Raw genomic sequence first — 19,291 nt, forward strand, 5'->3', positions numbered from 1 at the left:
CTTGTTAATGGAGCTATCTCTTCATCTTCCAAGGCATTCCCTCATTAAGATATTAGGACAAGCTACCCAGTTGATATATGGATCTGAAAATTGAATAAAAGTTGCGTAAAGATTGCATCTTTCATGAAACGAATAGGATAAATATTTATATAGTTGGGTTTCCTTAGCACAAATGGAGTACCAATAGACTAGGTTAATTAAAAATGTTCTCACCTTGAACGTTAGGCAGGAGGCAAGGTTAGGAGGAACAAATTTAAATGGACAAATTTATCTTATATAAGTATGTGTTAGGCGTAAATAAATTTTTGCTTAGTTGTTAACAAGATGAAACATGTTCAATCTAGTAGAGTTATTATGTTGATGTGAATGCCTCAATCGAGAACTTCATTTTCTCCAGGATTTTCTGCATTGGAAGTCATTGTATCATAGGTTAGTGATATGTTCAGAGATGGCTATGCTTAATTTCCCCCTTCACCAAAATCACAGCCATAGAGAAAACAAACTTTCTTATGTTTTTATGTGTTGGCAAAAAATGTTTCTCATTGTTAGGTTTAAAAAAGCGAGTAGTGCCATGATTCAAAGGCCTCTTTGTTGTCTAATTAGACCGAAGTATACTTATTTTTCGGATCTACAATTGTCACTTTTAAATTCCTGCTAGGTGTTTCAATTTTGATCTTTCTCAAAGAAAATTAGTTTCTTTACTTGATTTCTTGTTATGAGTACCAATGTTTCTAACACCGCCAATGTCGGTCCCAAGCCCGAATGAAAAAGGTGGAGGGTTGCTTAAGGCCATAAAAAGCCAGTGTTGAAAACATGTTAGTACTCATAAGCATGATCCTAACTGTTTCATGGTAAGACTAGTCCGTCACAATAAATTGATGCAACATATATTGACCTCTCCAGTTATTATGAGAAATAGAGTTTTCTGTTCCTAGTTCTAACATTTAAAGTGCCCATTAGTTCTTTAAATCAAGGTCTGCAATACCGAATGATACTGCTCGTACCGGGCGGTACATACCGGTCCGTCAATAGACCAGTACACGGACAGCCCGCTACCGAGCGGTACCATCAATTAAGGCATTATCGTTATCGATTGAGGTGTTATTATCGACGGTGATCGAGGGAGAAGAAAGAAGAGGGAGAAGACGAAGAAAGAAATAGGAAAAAAAGGTAAAACCTGGATGTCACCTCTCTCCTCCTCGTCTGTCGACGACTTCTCATCTGTGCACGGGAGAAGAGGCATCGGCTTGTGGGGCGGAGAGAAGCGAAGATTTTTTTTTTTCTTCTCTTATTGGGCAATGTCGTCTCGGGCATCATCGCAATATTTTTGTTTTTTAGATGTCGTAATTTTTTTTTTATCTGCACATCACCCCGCATAGAGGTAAACTGTGCAGCTTACCTATATATATATATATATATATATATATATATATATATATATATATATATACACATATATATATATACATACATATATACACACACACACACAACGGTATACCAAAATATACCACTTGGTATATAGTATCATACCGTATCGAATAAGTCTTGAAATTTTGGTATAGTACAAAATTTCAATCCTTGATTTAAGTGACTTCTTTTATGGACTAACATGCAAATATTGGGACTGTGTAACTTATTTATCATGAACTAGCATTGTCCATAATGTAAGTTACTCATATAAGAAACCAACAAGTATGCTTTCTATGGATGATAATTGTTAGGACGGGAAACCACAGCATGTGGATAAGGCTCTTAATGGTGAAATTTTATAGGTTGGATCAAGGTATGCAATACCGTACCGTATTAGTATTTCGAGGTTGGCTCGGTATGGTACAGTACCGTATACCGAGCGGTACGTCAGGGTGTACCGAGCGGTACACCTAATTTAGGTGTAAGACCCTCCGAAAATACCTAAAAATAAAAAAAAAGTTAGGATAGGATTTTTATGTTAGAAATAAATATAGTAATAGCATAAGTTTAGTAAAATCAATGTAAATTAGGTAAGAATAGTATCATATATCTTTTTCAGGCTTTGAAGAATATCTTATGCAAGGTTCATATTTCAGTTTAGTACGGATTATCCTTATATAAACATACCTCTTGATTAGAAAGTTCTTCCTCTTAATCTTCCTAAATTAGCCTCGATTCAATTTATAAATCGTTGTTTTGTAGAGTTTAGGAGAGAACAAATGTGAGAAAAAAAGAGTTTGAGATAGTTTAAGAGAGTATGAGAATGTAATGGAGTGAAATAAAGGAGAAGAAGGGTTTTTAAATACCATAAGAAAGGGTTCCAATGGTCAATTTGACCATTGGAGCACTGTATCACTGTTACCGAGCAGTTTTAAATATTTCTTCCTCTTACTGTAGCATTGTAGCACTCTAGCATGTTCTGTCCGGTAGCGGGTGGTCCGCAAACCGGTATGTCGTCGGACCGGTACGTATCGCCCGTACCGGTTGGTATCATTCTAAATTGGTTGGATCAAGATTGACAATCCTTGGAACATGATGAGGTAAACTACTCCACTCTATTTGACTTTATGAACTAAAACTTGATGGTTAATTTTTTTTTTAACTTTTTATTGGCAGCTGTAATGACATATATGAATCTCCAATTGAATTGTGAGAGACACGATGGCTATGCAGGTCCATCTTCTCAAAGGATTTGGACTGCCATTTAAATGAACAAGTCTCCACATTGTTAGTTACAAATGTTCTTCTGTTTCTTCTTTGCATTTTGTTCTGTAATATTTTGTGTCAAACATTGAAATAATTATAGATGATGTGTTCCATATTACTTAATAGAAATTCTTTTGCTTTTTGGCTTTCCACGTGTTTAAAAGTGTTCTTTCTTAGTTTAGAGGATTCCACAATAAGTTTATGAAGAAACTAATGTTAATTAAATTATTTTTTCATGCATATTATGTGAATGGATATGGTTTCTTATCAAATCAATTTACAACCTGATTTGGCAATTTTGTACTTGAATAGTTGGGTCTGTCTTCAATATTTGATGAAATTGTTAAAACTGAAGTAACCAGGCACATGCAACCTACTGATTACTTGAGCTTGTTTGGGGAAGAATTCAAATGAACTGAAGATTATTGGGATGCTTCTTATTTGAATGTCTTGGATTTGGGACTCAATTGTTGATGGTTTCAGTTTGGTCATTTCTCAGATGATGGCGATTGCAATATGTGGATATGGAATTATGGGATAGTGTCACTTGGTAGAATGTCTTTTCTTTGATTATTAGCTCTTATGTTGTCTAGATTCAACTTCCAATAGCATTTTGTAGTGCTTGTGATCAAGATTTTAGTTATGCTCACTGATCCGAAGTTTTTGTTTATGTTCACTTATCCAAATTGAGAGAATTACATGGGCTCTTGAAATGTTGCTGAAGTCAAGTCTGCAATTTTGTGCCCTTAACATTGGATCTATAAATTTTTATGATGTGTTGTTAGCTAGAAGTTCTTATGCATTTATGATGCAATCATTACTATAGTTAATAAGGTTTTATAATGTGGCATTTTATATTGTTTGCTATGCTTTAGCTAAATTGACTTTACTCAACTCGATACTCAAAGAACATCCTTTTGTAATTTTTATGGTCCTTTTTGCTTATCATGTTATTACTTCTAAAATAATTAATTTGTAATTCTATGATGGTAAATGTACAATGTGAAATATTAAGTGTAAATAAAATCTCACTCAAATTGAAATGACTAGCAAAGCAAATTATAAAGGTATCATACAAAGCTAGTTGTTAATTGGAACATATTTGTGCAGCATTCAACTGATATCTCAATAAAAGATGCTTCTTAATCAGGTTAAAACACATGTACTTATCCATACATTTTGAAGGTACACTCAATCAGTTACGTTTTGATATGGTAATTTGAAACTTTTATTTTTAGTCTCCATAGGTTAGGCTTTGTAGAATCACTAGATTTGGGTATAAAAGTAGATGCATAACTGAATTATGACACCTTTGGCTCATATCATATTCTTTTTTATCACTAAATAGGAAGCTAGCTACTTAGTTTTGATGAACATCTTCTATTGTTTATAAAGCAAATTGTCATGCCCTGTAATTCTTTATGTTGTTTTTCTTCTTTTATTTTTTCATGTAATATGGTATTAAAACTTAATCGTTGACCCGTATGCTTGTCCCTCTTGGATTTGTATGCTATGTTTGTATGTAGTTGTTTTTGCTTTTCATGTACTTTCTAACTTCCATGAATGAATTGAATATTGGTACCAATTCTAACGCAATATGATGTGATATAACACAAAAATACAAAAATTGTTAGTTGAAATCTTTAGGAATGTACAATATATTAATTAATGCTAGCAAATGATCGGATTGATGTTGTCAAATTGACTCTGTTAGAACGTCAATCCTTGTTGTCAATATATCATACCAAGTCAGGCAGAACATCAATAACATCAATCCTTATTGTCAATATACCTTGGTTACTTTAATTATGGCTATCTAAAATCCAAACATGAAAAAATTTTTGAGGAAAATAATTTGGAGTACATAAATTATTTTTTATGACTTTTAAACATAATACAGTTGTTTTTGGTAAAATTCCAAATTATTTTGTTCTGTTTAATGAAATTTGCCACCAAATTAGGAGTATAACTAAATTTCCTTTGTCATGAGAAAAAATAATAGATAATTTTAGAAAAAAATATTGATAACAATTAAGAAGAAGTTGACAAAGACATATAACACAAACAAAACATATAAAATATTTAAAATAATTAGGAAAATATGATTTAATTGAAAGCAGTCTGAAAAATATTTAAATAAGATTTAACACAATAAAAACATGGAAAATTAAAAATCTACTTATGTTGATAAAGATGTCAGAGAAATGTTTACAAATGTATGAAAATTAAAAATTTCACAAAAGTTGTCTTAGTCATAGAATATATTTTTCTCAAATCTTAAAAATCCATAATAGTTTATCACAGAATCAAAATCTTCAAGGGCATTCCTATAGACTACACCTATTCGATCCAAAACATAGTTATCTAATAAGGGACATGACGAGTGCCTATTGGGCCTCTACCTGAACTTCATTAACTCAAACAAACATAGTTCACTCGATCAAGGATCTCTGCTAATTTCCTTGCCCTCAAACACCTATTGCATCAATGATAACATATTTTATAATTTAAAAGATACAGTCAACAAAGAAAAAATACTCTTAACATGCCTCCTTAGTTTTGATGTAATGCATTACTTAACTTTTAAGGAATGAACATTTTGATTTTTTAAAAAATATATGTAATTGAAATAAAGTTTACAAAAGGTAGAATATGGTGATTAGGAATACTTGTTAATTGGCTAAAATATGTTAATTGTTGCCATTTTGTATGTCTTCATTAAGAATTAATTATAAAAAAAATAGTTATCATTTAATAAATATAAGGCATTGTTAGAAATTACATTTTAGAGGAAGGGAGATGCATACTTGAAAAGGTCATTTTATAAATATAAAGCAGTATTAGAGCTCAAATTTTAGCGGAAGAGAAGCATAGTTGAAATTTGAAAAGATCTACCAAGTTTTTTTTTTAGTCTAAAATATCACATTCTAAATAAATACCTTGATGATGTCTATAATCTATTGTTTGGACTCTGGATTATAGTATCTCTTTCTCTTTCATTCAAATTTGTTAATGATAAAAAATGACTAACAACTTGTTTGTATACCAGGCGGAACATGTTGGTATACTATCTTATATACCAGTACCATACGACTCTGATATATTATTGAAACCGATAACAGACTGAGATTGAAAATATTATTTTTTGGTGTGTTTTTTGTTTATTTCAATTTGTTTACAAGAGTAGTTCTAATTCATTTTTATGGGTATTAACTTTATTTATGGTAACATGTGGAATTTTACTACAAGACAACTACGTAGTTTGTCAACATGGCAACCAATTTTAGTGACTAAGACTTTTAGTTAAAAGCAAGGGCTTTTCAATTTTAGTTATTTTGGGTTACATGAATGAACAAACAGTGTACTTTTTTTTCCCAAAAGTGGACAAATTTAAACATTCTTTTAACACCGATTTGTCGAGTGTTTACATTCTTTTGTAATGAATAGATAGCCTCTCCTGTTCTGCAAATTGGCTAACAGTAATTTAAAATTTTGGTCCCTATTACCACTTATACAAGCACTGCTTCCAAGTGAAAGGTCTCTGTTTTAAGTTAAAACTTTTAACACCTTTTACTAGTTTATATTTTAATTAATTTGGATGGATTCTGATTTCCTTTCATTTGATGGCACGTCTTCCTCCAATTAGCCTCCTAAATCAAGTTGATGATAGTTTTTCTTTGTGGAAACATCCTTTTGTCCAGCATGCTCTCTCTCAGGTTCAGTAGTGATGCATCTGGGTGATATACGTTACATGCATTTGTATTCTTATCAAAAGTCTCAAAAATTCATATTAATTTGTTGTTGCAGATAATAATAATGTCATCGTCATCTTCTTAATGCTTGTGCGGGCTATCTGTCTTCATTCTTATCATCTCGTGTTTGTTGGTTTTTTACCAAGTTTAATTATGAATAGACAACTTGCTTTTTGGCTTTCTAAGTAAGCATTTATTTTTCAATCTTTAGGCAAAAGCAGCATGTGTATTGATTGATTTATGTTTTGGACCATTATCACCATGGATATATACAATTACTGTAAAGGTTTCATCTTTTTCCATAATAAGTCTACATAGTAAGTCAACAACTTGTATTTTTGTAACTGCATTGACCCTTTTTCATGTTGATCTTGCAATTGAACTTCTGGAGGACCTCTTGGTGTTCACTATTTAATGTGACAAAATTTGGTATTTATTTAATGTTAGAATAGGTAGATGTATATAAATCATGATTCATCATAATTAACCTATTCATCATGAAAATATATAAACAATGTTTGGTGAATTATCTAACATAAGCAATTAAAACTATCTATGTTTGATGAGTACTTGGTCATTTCTTGGTGCAGATCTGACCTTTTTTGTGGTCAATACATTGTGATTTATTGTGGATGGTCAAATTATCAATCACTAATTTTCTCTTAAAATAATCTCCTCATTTTGAGAAAAATGTTATTTGATTTGAACATCATAGTCCTAGCATAACAAAGACTATGAAGTTCAGAGGCAATTTGTTCTGCTGTGGTATAATAATTGATGATGATTGTTCAGATGACAATTAGTTTCACCATTTGATGATTGTTCAGATGGCAGTGGTTGATGATTGTCGAACTATGTTATGCTAGTATAATACTAGCATGGAGTTTTGTTTTATACCAAGGATGTCCCTGAACACACAATCAAGCACAAGGCTTGTTCCAGCCATATGTTTAAACCGTGCTGATCGGCATGTATTGTACTGACATGTCCATCCTGATGAACTAAAAAAATACTTTCTGTGACCTATCATAGATGTTATTTTGTGATCCATCTATTACCTTATTATGAAGATTCCAACAATATTAGTCATTTGTACACTTGAATAAAACCCTGATCTCTTGAATTTGATCCTGATCATCATAGCAGTTATTGTGAAACTGAAACTTTTGTCTGTTGGATTGGAGTTTTCCTTTTTTTCTAGAGAGCCAATAAAGAACCTACTGTTTCAGTGTTCTGATGATACAACTATGACGCAGCCTTGTACAGAGTTCTTTGGAGTGTTGTGCTCAACTCTTATGGGACTTTTATGGACCAATATAACTACTGTTGTTGCTTGGAAAGCTATATATTTCTTAATGGGTAGCAGATTATTTTCTACATGTTTCTAAGATACCAATATACACTTCAAATCCTGTGAATGCAAGTCCTTTAGTTCTAGTTACTGTCATTTAGTACTTTTTAGTTCATGAACCCTGTATGTGTTATACATCTTTCATCTGTGTGCTCAAGAAACTGTGAATTTCATCACAATGCCCCCATTATTATCCAAATTCTATCCACTTCCTCCTGAATAAAAATTCAAGAAAAGGAAAAAATTTCGTATGATAGATTATGCACTTATTTTCATGCTTCATGTTTGGTTGACTCTGTTCATAATGCCCCTACCGGGTGTTTCCATAATCTACTAGTCGTGCTTATGCTGCTTTGAAGCAAGGTATACAATTTTGAATGGTACCACCCGGTACAGGCGGTACGTACCGGTCTGATAGGTTACCGGTATGCGGACCACCCATTACCAGGAGGAACGCTTAAATTATCTCAAACCCTTCTCATGTTTTTAAACCATTCTTCTCCCCTATTTCACTCCATTTCATTCTCATACTCTGTTAAACTATCTCAAACTCTTTTTTTCTCATATTTGTATTATCTTAAACTCCATTACACCTAAATTAGGCGTACCGTACCATATCAAGCCAACCTCGAAATGTCGGTACGGTACGATGTTTCAATCCTTGCTTTGAAATATATCTTGCTGGCCTTGTCTGAGCATATGGATGATGTACTGTCAAAATATAAGGTTTGACCTTCTATTAAAGTATCAAGCATAATTTTGCTTACTCTTTCCAATCAGATAGATGATGCTTTTACCATCCTTGTAGGAATTTAAACATAGGCTTCTATTTCTTTTAGAGATGCTAGAACCCTTCCGTGATCCTGTGATTACTGGAACAAAGAATACAACTTCTGAAGATGCTAATGATATACACTTGGACAAATAGAAGAACTGTTGTATTGCATTCAATGTTATATGTACTGCATTACGAAGGCATGCCATTCTTCCTTTTGTGGAATGTGAATGGAGACGTGAATCTATTGCACCATGGTCTATTGTAACAGCATATGCTAATATCATAGAGAAATTAAAAAAATTTGAACATCTTTATAGTTTATACTTTATAATGTTTATTTTTGGAGATGCAAAGAGAGAGAATGAAGTGATCGGTGAAGACTACAGTTTAAAAAGATGTGAGAGTCAAAAAAGAAGAAATTATTATTATTATTTTTTCCCTGCAACAAAATGAATCTTATCAAATGCACCTTGTTGGTTGTTACATTACTTGGTTTTTAGCTGACAATATACTGTCTTCATTATCTTTCTATATTGCAGTGTACTCCTTTTTGTTTTGGGGCCACATATGCCATTTCCTTCAGATATTGACCTTTGCAAATGTTCATTTCCTAAGGTGGCTGATCAAGAGTCTTTAGCTGTTTCTTCTAACTTTGTGATATGTTCTCATGGGGCTTCTAGCACATCCAGTAATCCGGATGAAGCAAAGAGAAAGATTGATGCATCTAAAGCTGCCACAAGAAAAGATGTACTCCAAGATGCTAATCTGTAGTTTGCTCCTAGAGATCTGTCAAAAATTGTTCTGACAAGTGTTTCAAATTATTTTACTGGGGACTGGATCAGATTGAATTTCAGTTGTGGTGTTTCAGAGGTGAATAAGATTTCAAATAACAACTTTCAGAATATTGGTTTCTTTGCTGATTACTTGTATTCACAAGCAGATTATCTACAACTTGTAAACTATCAAGATTCGGTATATAGGGCTTCCCAATTTGAACATTTGGCAGCTGATTTGTGTTCCCAGCATGACAACCCCAGAAAGCCATGAAGCTGCAATAGAATCCATACTCTTGGCTGCAGAATGTTATGCCAACTCATTCTTTATAATCGATTTCATATGGATGCAATTCAGAGCTTATGAATCAGATGAAAATCATTGGATCCAAATTCATGAATAAAAATGGATTAGTGGTGTTTTATGAAGACCTTAAGAGATGTAATGTCAATCTGGAGACAATAGCTTATCTTGAAAGTAAAAGAGATATAACTGTTCTACAAATTCTGCTTCCGCTAAACTGGACCTCGAATCTGAGAGAATTTTGGCTCTTTGGAAACCTTGTACATATTATTTTGAAGATAATCAGTAGGCTTTAGAAATATCACAAGTCGACATTGAATCTGATGTGGCAACTTTGATTAGGCAGAATCAACCATTGCTTTGCCACTTTGTAATCCTCCTACAGAGTCTCCCCTCTTTCTACTGCATTCTGCAACTGAGTTATCCTGTTCTGTAGAGAATGTTAATGACATTATACTGCAGTCAGCTGCAAATCTTAGTGGACAACTTACAATTTTGTACACCCAACTGAAAGCAGGCAACATACAACTTGAAATGGTAAAGTTACATGGGCTGCCAAGGTGCTGGGCACTTCTTGAAGGATTAATCTGGAAATGATGAACGGACATATCCCATTGGTATCAAAAGTGCTGGTTTCATCTACAGAACTTTAGTTCCACATTTATCATGGATGCAGAAAATATCTAGATTTTCAAGTTGCACTTGTTCATTTTCTAGACTTTTAGGATGGATGTCAGTATCTTGAAATACAAAGCAATACTTGAAGGAACACTTGTTTATTGCCTCTGGTCTTTCACAAATTTCATCGTTTTTTCAGTTTTTGAGGATGAGTTAGCACTTACCGATAATTTAGTAATAGAATTTTTAATCTGCATATTCATATCCATCAGGTACCAAAACACACTCCCACAGAATTTGAGTCTTCTGATCAGTCAGATGTTAAACTATCATTTCAAGTACATTTTCCTCACATGCATATGTTATTCCCAAACATAAGAAAACAGTTTGGTGAGTTTGGAGAAATAATTTTGGAAGCTATTGGTATGCAACTAAACTCTCTTCCATGCAGTTTGCGGACCTTTGTTGGTGGTCATTATCTAGAAACAATAAGGAATCATCTTCATGTTACAAAAATACTATTCCTTTGGGATGTCATGTCGCTAGAAATGCCAAGGCTATTATTTTTTGCGTGCTTGAATCGATTACTGTTGAGCACATGCAAGCATTGGATAATAAAATGCCCGGGATAGCTCACATCTTAATATCTCTTTGTTGGCAAGTAGTATCTGCTATGCTTGATTTTCTATTTAAGTTGCCTGAGAACATTACTCTCTCCTACGGTTTCTTCTCTATGTTTTATAATCTTGATCTTCTATTGTAATGCATCAAAAATTTCATAGTATTTGTAGACTGATAAATGATTATCATCATTATGTGAAATGAGCATTGATAACCTTAACGGTAAACTAATAATGAAATGAGGCTTTATTGGTGGGCTTATTCTACATAATGTTGGTCATTCAGAACCAGAATAGTCATCTATTGCATTGCATCATCTTGGAAGAATTATTGACTACAATGGTGTGAATGAAATATCTGACATGGTTAAACAAAATTTGGTTTGCTCTTCGTCAGTAAGGGCTCTTCCTAAATCAGTAGCTTTCATTTTAGTTACAAAGACATGGGATAGAGTGATGGTAGTAGCATCATCTGACCTTTCAATGCTATAGTAAACATATGCATTGGTGTTGTTACTAGCCTTTGTCTTGTATATAGAAAGAGCTCAACTACAATCCTTCCTTGTAGCTACTTATACCATCTTTCGAGAAATGGGCAAAGTTACCAATTCAATGGAATTGTGTCATTTAACAAGACTTTCATTCCATATTCTGGCAAGTGTATATCTTTATTCTCCTGCTGAGGATATTACTTTGATATTTGAAAGTGTTTGAAGGAATCTGGAGCAGATGGGAATGTCACAGACAAGTACTTGCATATATTTCTTTACATATTTCCTGATGTTTGTTTCTAAATATATATTGTAGTGTAACTACTTAAGAGCATTATTGTTATCACATATTCAAAGATATAATGTTGAACAATTAATTATATAATTTACATTTCTTGTGTTAGAAATTTGTTAGATAAAATTTTTTTAAACCATTAGGCTATTTAATTTTTTTTAAATTTCAGGTGTGCTTAATGACTTGGAGAAAAATTAAAATTATGTAAAGATAATTTTGATATGCATAAAAGATATTTTAATGAAAGGATGTCTCTTACAACAATATCAGTTATGACATTTAGGATGCTTTTTAGGCTCTATAAATAGAATTGTAAATGGCTATAGTTTATTAATTCATATTTCAATACAATTTCTCCTCTTTATTTTTAAAAAATATTATTATTATTATTATTTTGCTACTTGATATGCTAAGAGAGGCTAGTTAACTAACTCTATGATAATATTTATTTATGTTCGCAAAGATAAGATGGATTAAATATTGAGATTAGAATCTCGATCAATCCGATATGTAAGGATGAGTTTTTCATATTAAGACATCGATTACATGTCTTTAAGTTCTTTCTAAACTTTATCTTTTTATTTTTATTATTTTAATATCTTATTTGTTTCTTCATCAAAATTTGTATATCATTGTTTTGCTCCAACAATTTAAGAGGAAATTTCAATGAATTTTGGTTAGAATAATAATAATAAATTAATATAATGAAAAATGATTAATTAACATGTTTTCTTAATAATTCAAGCATTTAACTATTTATCATCTAAATTGAGAATGGTCAGCATTTACTTCTAGTTTTGTCTAATTGTTCATTGTTTGATTTTTGTTGGATTAATTAGATGCATAATTTATGTGAATGAATATTATACTAAATTAAAAATAAAAAATAAGATATATTATAATTTGAGACTCAAAACCTAGTGTATTAATAAAAATATTATCAGTTTATAGATATTATTTAAAAATTTTCTTTTTTAGTGACAAATAAAAGAATATCAAATCTCATTATATTAATAATAATTTTAGTAGTTTAAAAACATTGCTTCGTACAAAAAAAATACCACGTCTTGTTTCTTTAACATACAAATTCTAAAAGAGTAAGGTACACGAAATTTAACGTAGATGATAGCTGCATATAACGGTGTGATGTCAAACTATCCGCTACGTAGATTGGGTAAATATAACGGAACGATTTTAGAATGTAACGCTTGGGATGGGTGGCATCTATATAACCCGAGGCCCACTCTGTTGCAATCACAACAACTTCTCTCCCCTCGCGCGCTCTCGTCCTCTCGGCTCTCGACTCTCGACTCTCGGCGATCTCGTCGTTCTGCGAAGGTCGGAACTGCTCTCCGACGAACACGAACGGGCACAGCTGCGAGGGTCCTTCCCTTCGATTTTTATTGCGGTGATCTCATTCCTTTCTTTTTTCTCTTGTTTCGTTTCGCTTGGTTCTTCATCCGTCGAAATTTTGATTAGGGTTCAGAATTTTTGTTGGTCTTGGGGTTCTTTTAATCGATTCTTGGTTGTCGACTTTCTTGTGGGAAGATCGATCTTTCTGGTTTTCTCGATCGTTTTTCGTCACCTAGCCAGTCTCGTTCTGGTTTCGATTGGAAAATATGTCTTCTTCGCGTTCTAGGCGTGTGGAGTACGACCGCTTCATCCCGTTCCGGTCGGCGATGGACATGGACTACGCACGCTTTGCCCTAACCGGGCCTTCGAGACCGCAGCGTGATGGTTCGAGGGAATCCCCATCGAGCGTGGCGTACCAAAAGCTTCTTGACGAGTGCATTTTGAAGAACAGGTCTCGTATCCTCGCTTTCAAGACTGCACCTGAAGCGTCGGCCAGCAAGCTGCCCGAGTTTGACGAGCCCATTCGGCCGCAGAAGAAGCAGCAGAGGCGAATCCCTAAAGAACCAGAGAGGGTTTTGGTAATCCACGGCTTGTTGGATGATAATGTTTTGAATCTCCTCGACTGGGGAAGCAATAATGTGTTGGCGATTGGCCTTGAGGACGCAGTGTATCTCTGGGACGCTGCAAACGAGTCGACTAAGCTTCTACAACCCGAAGAAGACAGAGGACCTATCACTTGCATCCGCTGGTCGCCAGACTGTGCAGTTCTTGCTGTCGCATTTGGCAATTCAGATTTATCCCTGATCGATACAGCAACAGGACATGTCGTGGATGGGATGGAAGATGAGAACCAGGCCCCTGTGTTGTCATTTGCGTGGAGAAGTAATTCAATCTTGACAGTCGGAAGATTTGATGGCACTGTTGTTGATTATGACTTTAGAAAGGATGACATGTTCATCTGTTTCTATAATGGGCATCGGCGTGGAGTTTGTAGTCTTAAATGGTCCGTGTTGTCAGGGCGGTATTTGGCGAGTGGAGGGCAGGACAAACTAGTGCACATATGGGATGCCTGCATGCCTGTCTCACGTGACCATCCATGTCAACGTCAATGGCTTCACAGGATCAGCAGCCACACTTCCATTGTGAAGGCCGTTGACTGGTGCCCAACTCGGAGCAACCTGCTGGCTTCTGGTGGAGGTTGCAATGATCATTGCGTTAAGTTTTGGAACACCGTTAATGGTGCTTGCTTGAACTCGATTGATGCTGGCTCTGAAGTTTGTGCTTTGCTATGGGACAAAAACAAATCTGAATTACTGACCTCTCATGGTTCGCCGAACAATCAACTCACCTTGTGGAATTACCCATCCATGACGAGAGTGGCTGAGGTTTCCGGTCATTCATCCCGGGTTCTTTCCTTGGCTGGGAGTCCACTGGGAGGTGTAGTAGCTTCTGCAGCAGCAGATGAGACAGTCAGGTTTTGGAATATCTTTGAGACTCCCAAAATAACAAAACCTGAACTGCCCTTTGCCCAATTTAATGTTCTCATAAGATGAAAAGGCGGATAGGTGGAAATGATTAAGATTCCAAATGAAAGACTTCTCTAGTGCTTGACATGAAGATCTGTTGTTGGTAACATTGCAATGGGAAGTTTCGTGGTGTCAAAGAGGCAGCACATTTTCATACAAGCGCATGGATTCGAGATCTTCAAATATGAGCGCAACCGCCTAAGGTAAGTTAGAAGCCTTACAGCCTTTTACAGCATTTTAGTAGGCTTATTTACAACATGACTATCATTGCAGCTACGAGTTTGATTTTTGTTTCCTATTTATTGATTATCATTTCATAGTTATCGATATGATTATTGCCCAATTGATGAAACATGTGGTCTATAATTTTTGCCCAATTGTTATAATCTAATTATGTGGTTTAAAGTGATTTCAATTTACTTCTCTTGTGTTTCTTTTTTGTAAGTTACTATCTTTATCTCATTTTTGTTTGAGAATTTTTGTGCAGACTATATATTTTGTTGTGTATGCTAATCATGCATAATTAGATCAAACTGATAGATGCTTATTGTTTTTTTTCTTTTTTGAGTTCAGATTTCTTATGATATTCAATATGGCTTTGGTATCACATGAAGACATCACATTGCACACCTAGAAGAGTGTTTGACAATTGAGAGATCTATGCATTATAAGAGGTAATTGCCTATGGCCTTATGTTTCTATTTTTTGTTTCCGACTATAAGTTTCCTATGATATAAGTTAAACTTAAGAATTTTATATTCTTTTAGGACTATAAAGAAACTTTGGACTATAAAGAAACTTTTAGGACTATATTCTTTTAGGACTATAAGTTTCCGACTATAAGTTTCTGACTATAAGATTGAACTATATAGCTCTATTGCCAGAACAAAGCACTTGTAATATGGCCTTAAGTATCACATGAAGATATCACATTGCCATAACAAACTTTGAAGATTGAACCGTATAACAAACTTCAGATTTCCTTTTCCATTTTTTTTTGAGTTGAGATTTCTTATAACATTCAATATGGCCTAGTTATCACATGAAGACATCACATTGCATATCTAGAAGTGTGTTTGACAATCGTGAGATCTATGCATTATAAGAGGTAATTGCCTATGACCCTATGCTTCTTTTTTCTTTTCTAACTATAGGTTTCCTATGATATAAGTTGAACTTCAGAATTTTATATTCTTTTAGGACCATTAAGAAACTTTGAAGATTGAACTGTGTAGCTCTATTGCCAGATCAAAGTACTTTCACATGATGAATTTAAAATCTTGCTATGGTGTCTTTGCTAAATCTTTATTCACAGATACAAAGGTATTAAAGCATCTTTGGATTTGCTTAGAGGGTGAAAATATGGAAACTTATGGTGTTGCACAACTATAATCATATTCAACAACTAAGAGATCTATGCATAATTTTGATCTAAGATGTAACTTCTTATGTCTTTATTTTTTGGGTGACTAAAGGTTCCCTAAAATATCCATTAGCCTTCAGATTTTTTATGTTCTTTTAGGACCATTCTAGAACCCGTGAAAACTTTTATTTGGTGTAGATCTTATTTCACTACGGAGTACTTCATTTCACTTGAAATAGTATTTTTTTTAATGTTTATTTGCATATACAAAGATACTAAAGCATCTCAGGATTTTGTTTAGAGGGTGAAATAATTTAGAAAATTGTGGAGTTGCAAAACTAGAATTGTGTTTGACAATCAAAAGACTGTTGATCAACCACTCAGATATTGTTTAAAAAACTGTTCATGAAATGAATAACTTTCAATTTGAAATTTTTCGAAAATAAAGATAAGTTCAAGAGTGAAATCCAAGCCTAAAATTTTCTGTTTTTAGTAAGATGTGTCATAATTTCTGTAGAAAGCAGTTACTCAACCTAAGAGAACTGCAAACCATAGTATATACCATAATAGTAAAGAGATACCAAACAAATAAATCTATGAGCTTGATAAAGGTGAGGCATTGTAATTCTGTTTATTATGTTTTTCCCTGTGAAATGAACAAAAATATCAAATTTATATGTCTTTCCATGAATAGATTATGTCTTCTGCAACATAGATACACTTCTGATCCTAAGATAGGGCTTGAAAAATGGTGTCAAATGGGATATAATGCAGTTCTAAAGTTTGGAAGTTAGCTTACTAGACCAACAGTTCATAAATGCTTCATTATAGTGATAGTGGAGTAGTTCGGGTCCTTCCGATTGACAGGATCTTCATTAAAGGTTTCGATTTGGATTTATCTTGCTGAATCAGCTGTAGTTGTAGCAGAGTGGTAGCAATGTTCATGAGCTTGATAGACAAGCTTGCTATGTTTCATATAAATGTTCACCAATTAATGACATGGCTACTATTTCAGTATTTTTTCAATTATGCTATTGTGGTCATTTACCACAAGTTTCAGCATCCAAGTACTATATCTGAAATTTGCCTTTGTAAGTATAACACCGACCTTTGAGTTGGTATTTCTTGTTTCCAACTTCCCTATTTGTTTACTGAGATTAAGGTAGCAGCAGCGGTTGTGATTATTTATTGCGATTTCGGTAATATCACATGTGGTACCAAGTTTGAATTTGACATGATAATTCTGATTGATTTATTTAAGTCATCATTTTTTTTAATAATCTATTCATGATCTTGTTGGTTGTAATGGAGAGACAAATTGAATATTGGGTAAGCATTTGAAGTTTCCATCACCAAAGTTACCATCCCTTCCAACACCTCTACCTCTGTGCCCCTTGCCATCATCATATATATCTTGTAAACTATCATTGGCCTTATGGATAAGGCTAATGCGGTGGAGATTGATGATCCTCAGAAAGCTCCAGAGCTTGATCGAGACAAACAAGAAGCTGCAGTGAAGCTCATGGCCAACGGTGCGTGCACCCTTTGCAACAGGGGGAAGGTGCATATACAACCTTCTTTTTCTCTTGATTAATGGTTGTTGGTGTTTGAATTATAAAACTAGAAATCAGTTTTATGTTGTGAAATTATGTATTTTTTTATTGATGCGCATATGGTTAGCTCACCCTTATTATCCAGAATAATAATTATTCATACTGGTTAGATTTTGTTATTCTCCCCTCTATTTCAAATGGTCTGAATATTTCGTACCTGATGTGGAGCCATCCATAAAAGATCCTTCTACTAGGTGCTTGTTAGTGTTTGACTTGAAGCCTCACACTTTGAATATAAATTTGAGAGAATTTGTAACATGAATGAACAACTAGTTTACTTTTTTTTTTCGAAAAGTGGACGACTTTATATAAAATCTCCAAGCTGATATGCTAGACATTGTTTGTCATAAATGAACTAACAAAATGAAAGAAAGCCGGAAGAACTCGCAAGACTGAATGTTACATCTTTGGACAATGTATCATTCGAACTAGAAGCTCAACTTAAACACACACTTTTCCTTCATTTGAATTAATGAATTGGTCCTCCCCTCTTTTTCTGTGCTTTCTGAACTTCTTATTGAAATATTTCAAATTGTTTTGAAGAGTTTAATTATTCCAAGAATTACTTCAATGCATTTTAGTGATATACTAAGTGAACTGGTTTTGTAAAAAATTTAGAAGTCATATGTTATTTTTTTGTTGAGCCTGCATATGGATTTTAAGAAGGAATATGGACACCATTTTTAAGTTCCATCATATTTTTTCCTCTTTTTCTCCTTTTCCTCCATAAATTTACGGTAAGGGTCTTTCCATAATTGTCAATATTATAACCAAGGTTCGCCGTATCGTACCGTACCGGTGTTTCGACCCGGGCTCGGTACCGGTATGGTACGGTGTACCGAGCGGTACACACAGGTGTACCGAGCGGTACACCCAGCTACAGTGTGCTACAGTGTAGCTACAGTGTGCTACAGTGTCGGTACGGTACAGTGCGGTCCGCGTACCGCTGGTCTGTCGGACCGGTACGTACCGCCCGTACCGGGCGGTACAGTCCGGTACGGCAAACCTTGATTATAACAAATGTCTACTATTAGTCATAACCGTTAATATTTTCAGCTTCATACAATGAGATTTTGCCTAACGTCACTGATTATAGATTAAGTTGTTTGCAAATTGTTTCATGCTTAAAGATATTTCACCTCTAACAATTTTCTCATAGATTGCCATTTGTGATGCTTCAGTCATATGTTGAGGCTTACCTTTCATTCATGTTATGATCAAGGCACATTGCTTTTTTTTTTCATTCAGGGACAAAGAGACTTAGAGCATTGATGTTTCATTTACTGGAATTTGATAATCAGGTTCAAGTATCCTTTCTTTGTTGAATATTTTGGTTACTCCTTTACTAGAAAGTATCTATGGTGGTTTCTCAAATTTTATCATTGAAAAGTCTACTGCTCTAATTAATTCTCTTTCTTGTCTAACTTCTGGCCTGCCTCTTAATATTCTGTAATCTTTTTATCAAATTAGTTATAATTACTAACAAAGAATTGTGACTTCTATTAGTCTTTCTGTTATGTAAGAAAGAAAAAAAGAGATCTTATCAAATTCTGGATTGCATTCTAGATATTGCTCTTCTATTACAGATCATTCATCAATAATATTTTTAGACATGTTTCGATTCCTTTAAACTTTGTTTTTTCTCCTTTTGTTATATTATTCATCAATAATAACATTCCATAATCTTTCGAACAAATTAGTTGTCATTACTCATTACTAACAAAGAATTGTGACTTCTATTAGTCTCTCTGTTCCGTAAGAAAGCAAAAAAAAGA

At 33.9% G+C, this 19,291-nt stretch overlaps 1 protein-coding gene and 1 long non-coding RNA gene across 2 annotated transcripts; both read left to right on the top strand.

The window, feature by feature from the left end:
* Positions 1-1,506: 1,506 nt before the first annotated feature.
* LOC135628845 (uncharacterized) lies at positions 1,507-10,332 on the top strand. Its single transcript, XR_010493027.1, has 2 exons — positions 1,507-9,430; positions 9,501-10,332. It is a non-coding gene; the product is annotated as an uncharacterized LOC135628845 (long non-coding RNA).
* A 2,609-nt stretch (positions 10,333-12,941) lies between these two features.
* Positions 12,942-17,078, top strand: LOC135629071 (cell division cycle 20.2, cofactor of APC complex-like). Its single transcript, XM_065136221.1, has 2 exons — positions 12,942-14,743; positions 15,114-17,078. The coding sequence occupies exon 1, from the start codon at positions 13,281-13,283 to the stop codon at positions 14,565-14,567; it is 1,287 nt and encodes a 428-aa protein (XP_064992293.1). The 5' UTR covers positions 12,942-13,280; the 3' UTR covers positions 14,568-14,743; positions 15,114-17,078.
* The last annotated feature ends 2,213 nt before the right edge of the window (positions 17,079-19,291 follow it).

The sequence above is a fragment of the Musa acuminata genome, chromosome BXJ3-1, assembly GCF_036884655.1.
Source record: "Musa acuminata AAA Group cultivar baxijiao chromosome BXJ3-1, Cavendish_Baxijiao_AAA, whole genome shotgun sequence".
Taxonomy (NCBI): domain Eukaryota; kingdom Viridiplantae; phylum Streptophyta; class Magnoliopsida; order Zingiberales; family Musaceae; genus Musa; species Musa acuminata.

Coding starts and splice junctions, on each gene's coding strand:
- LOC135629071 (XM_065136221.1), top strand. CDS start 13,281: ATGTCTTCTTCGCGTTCTAGGCGTGTGGAGTACGACCGCTTCATCCCG.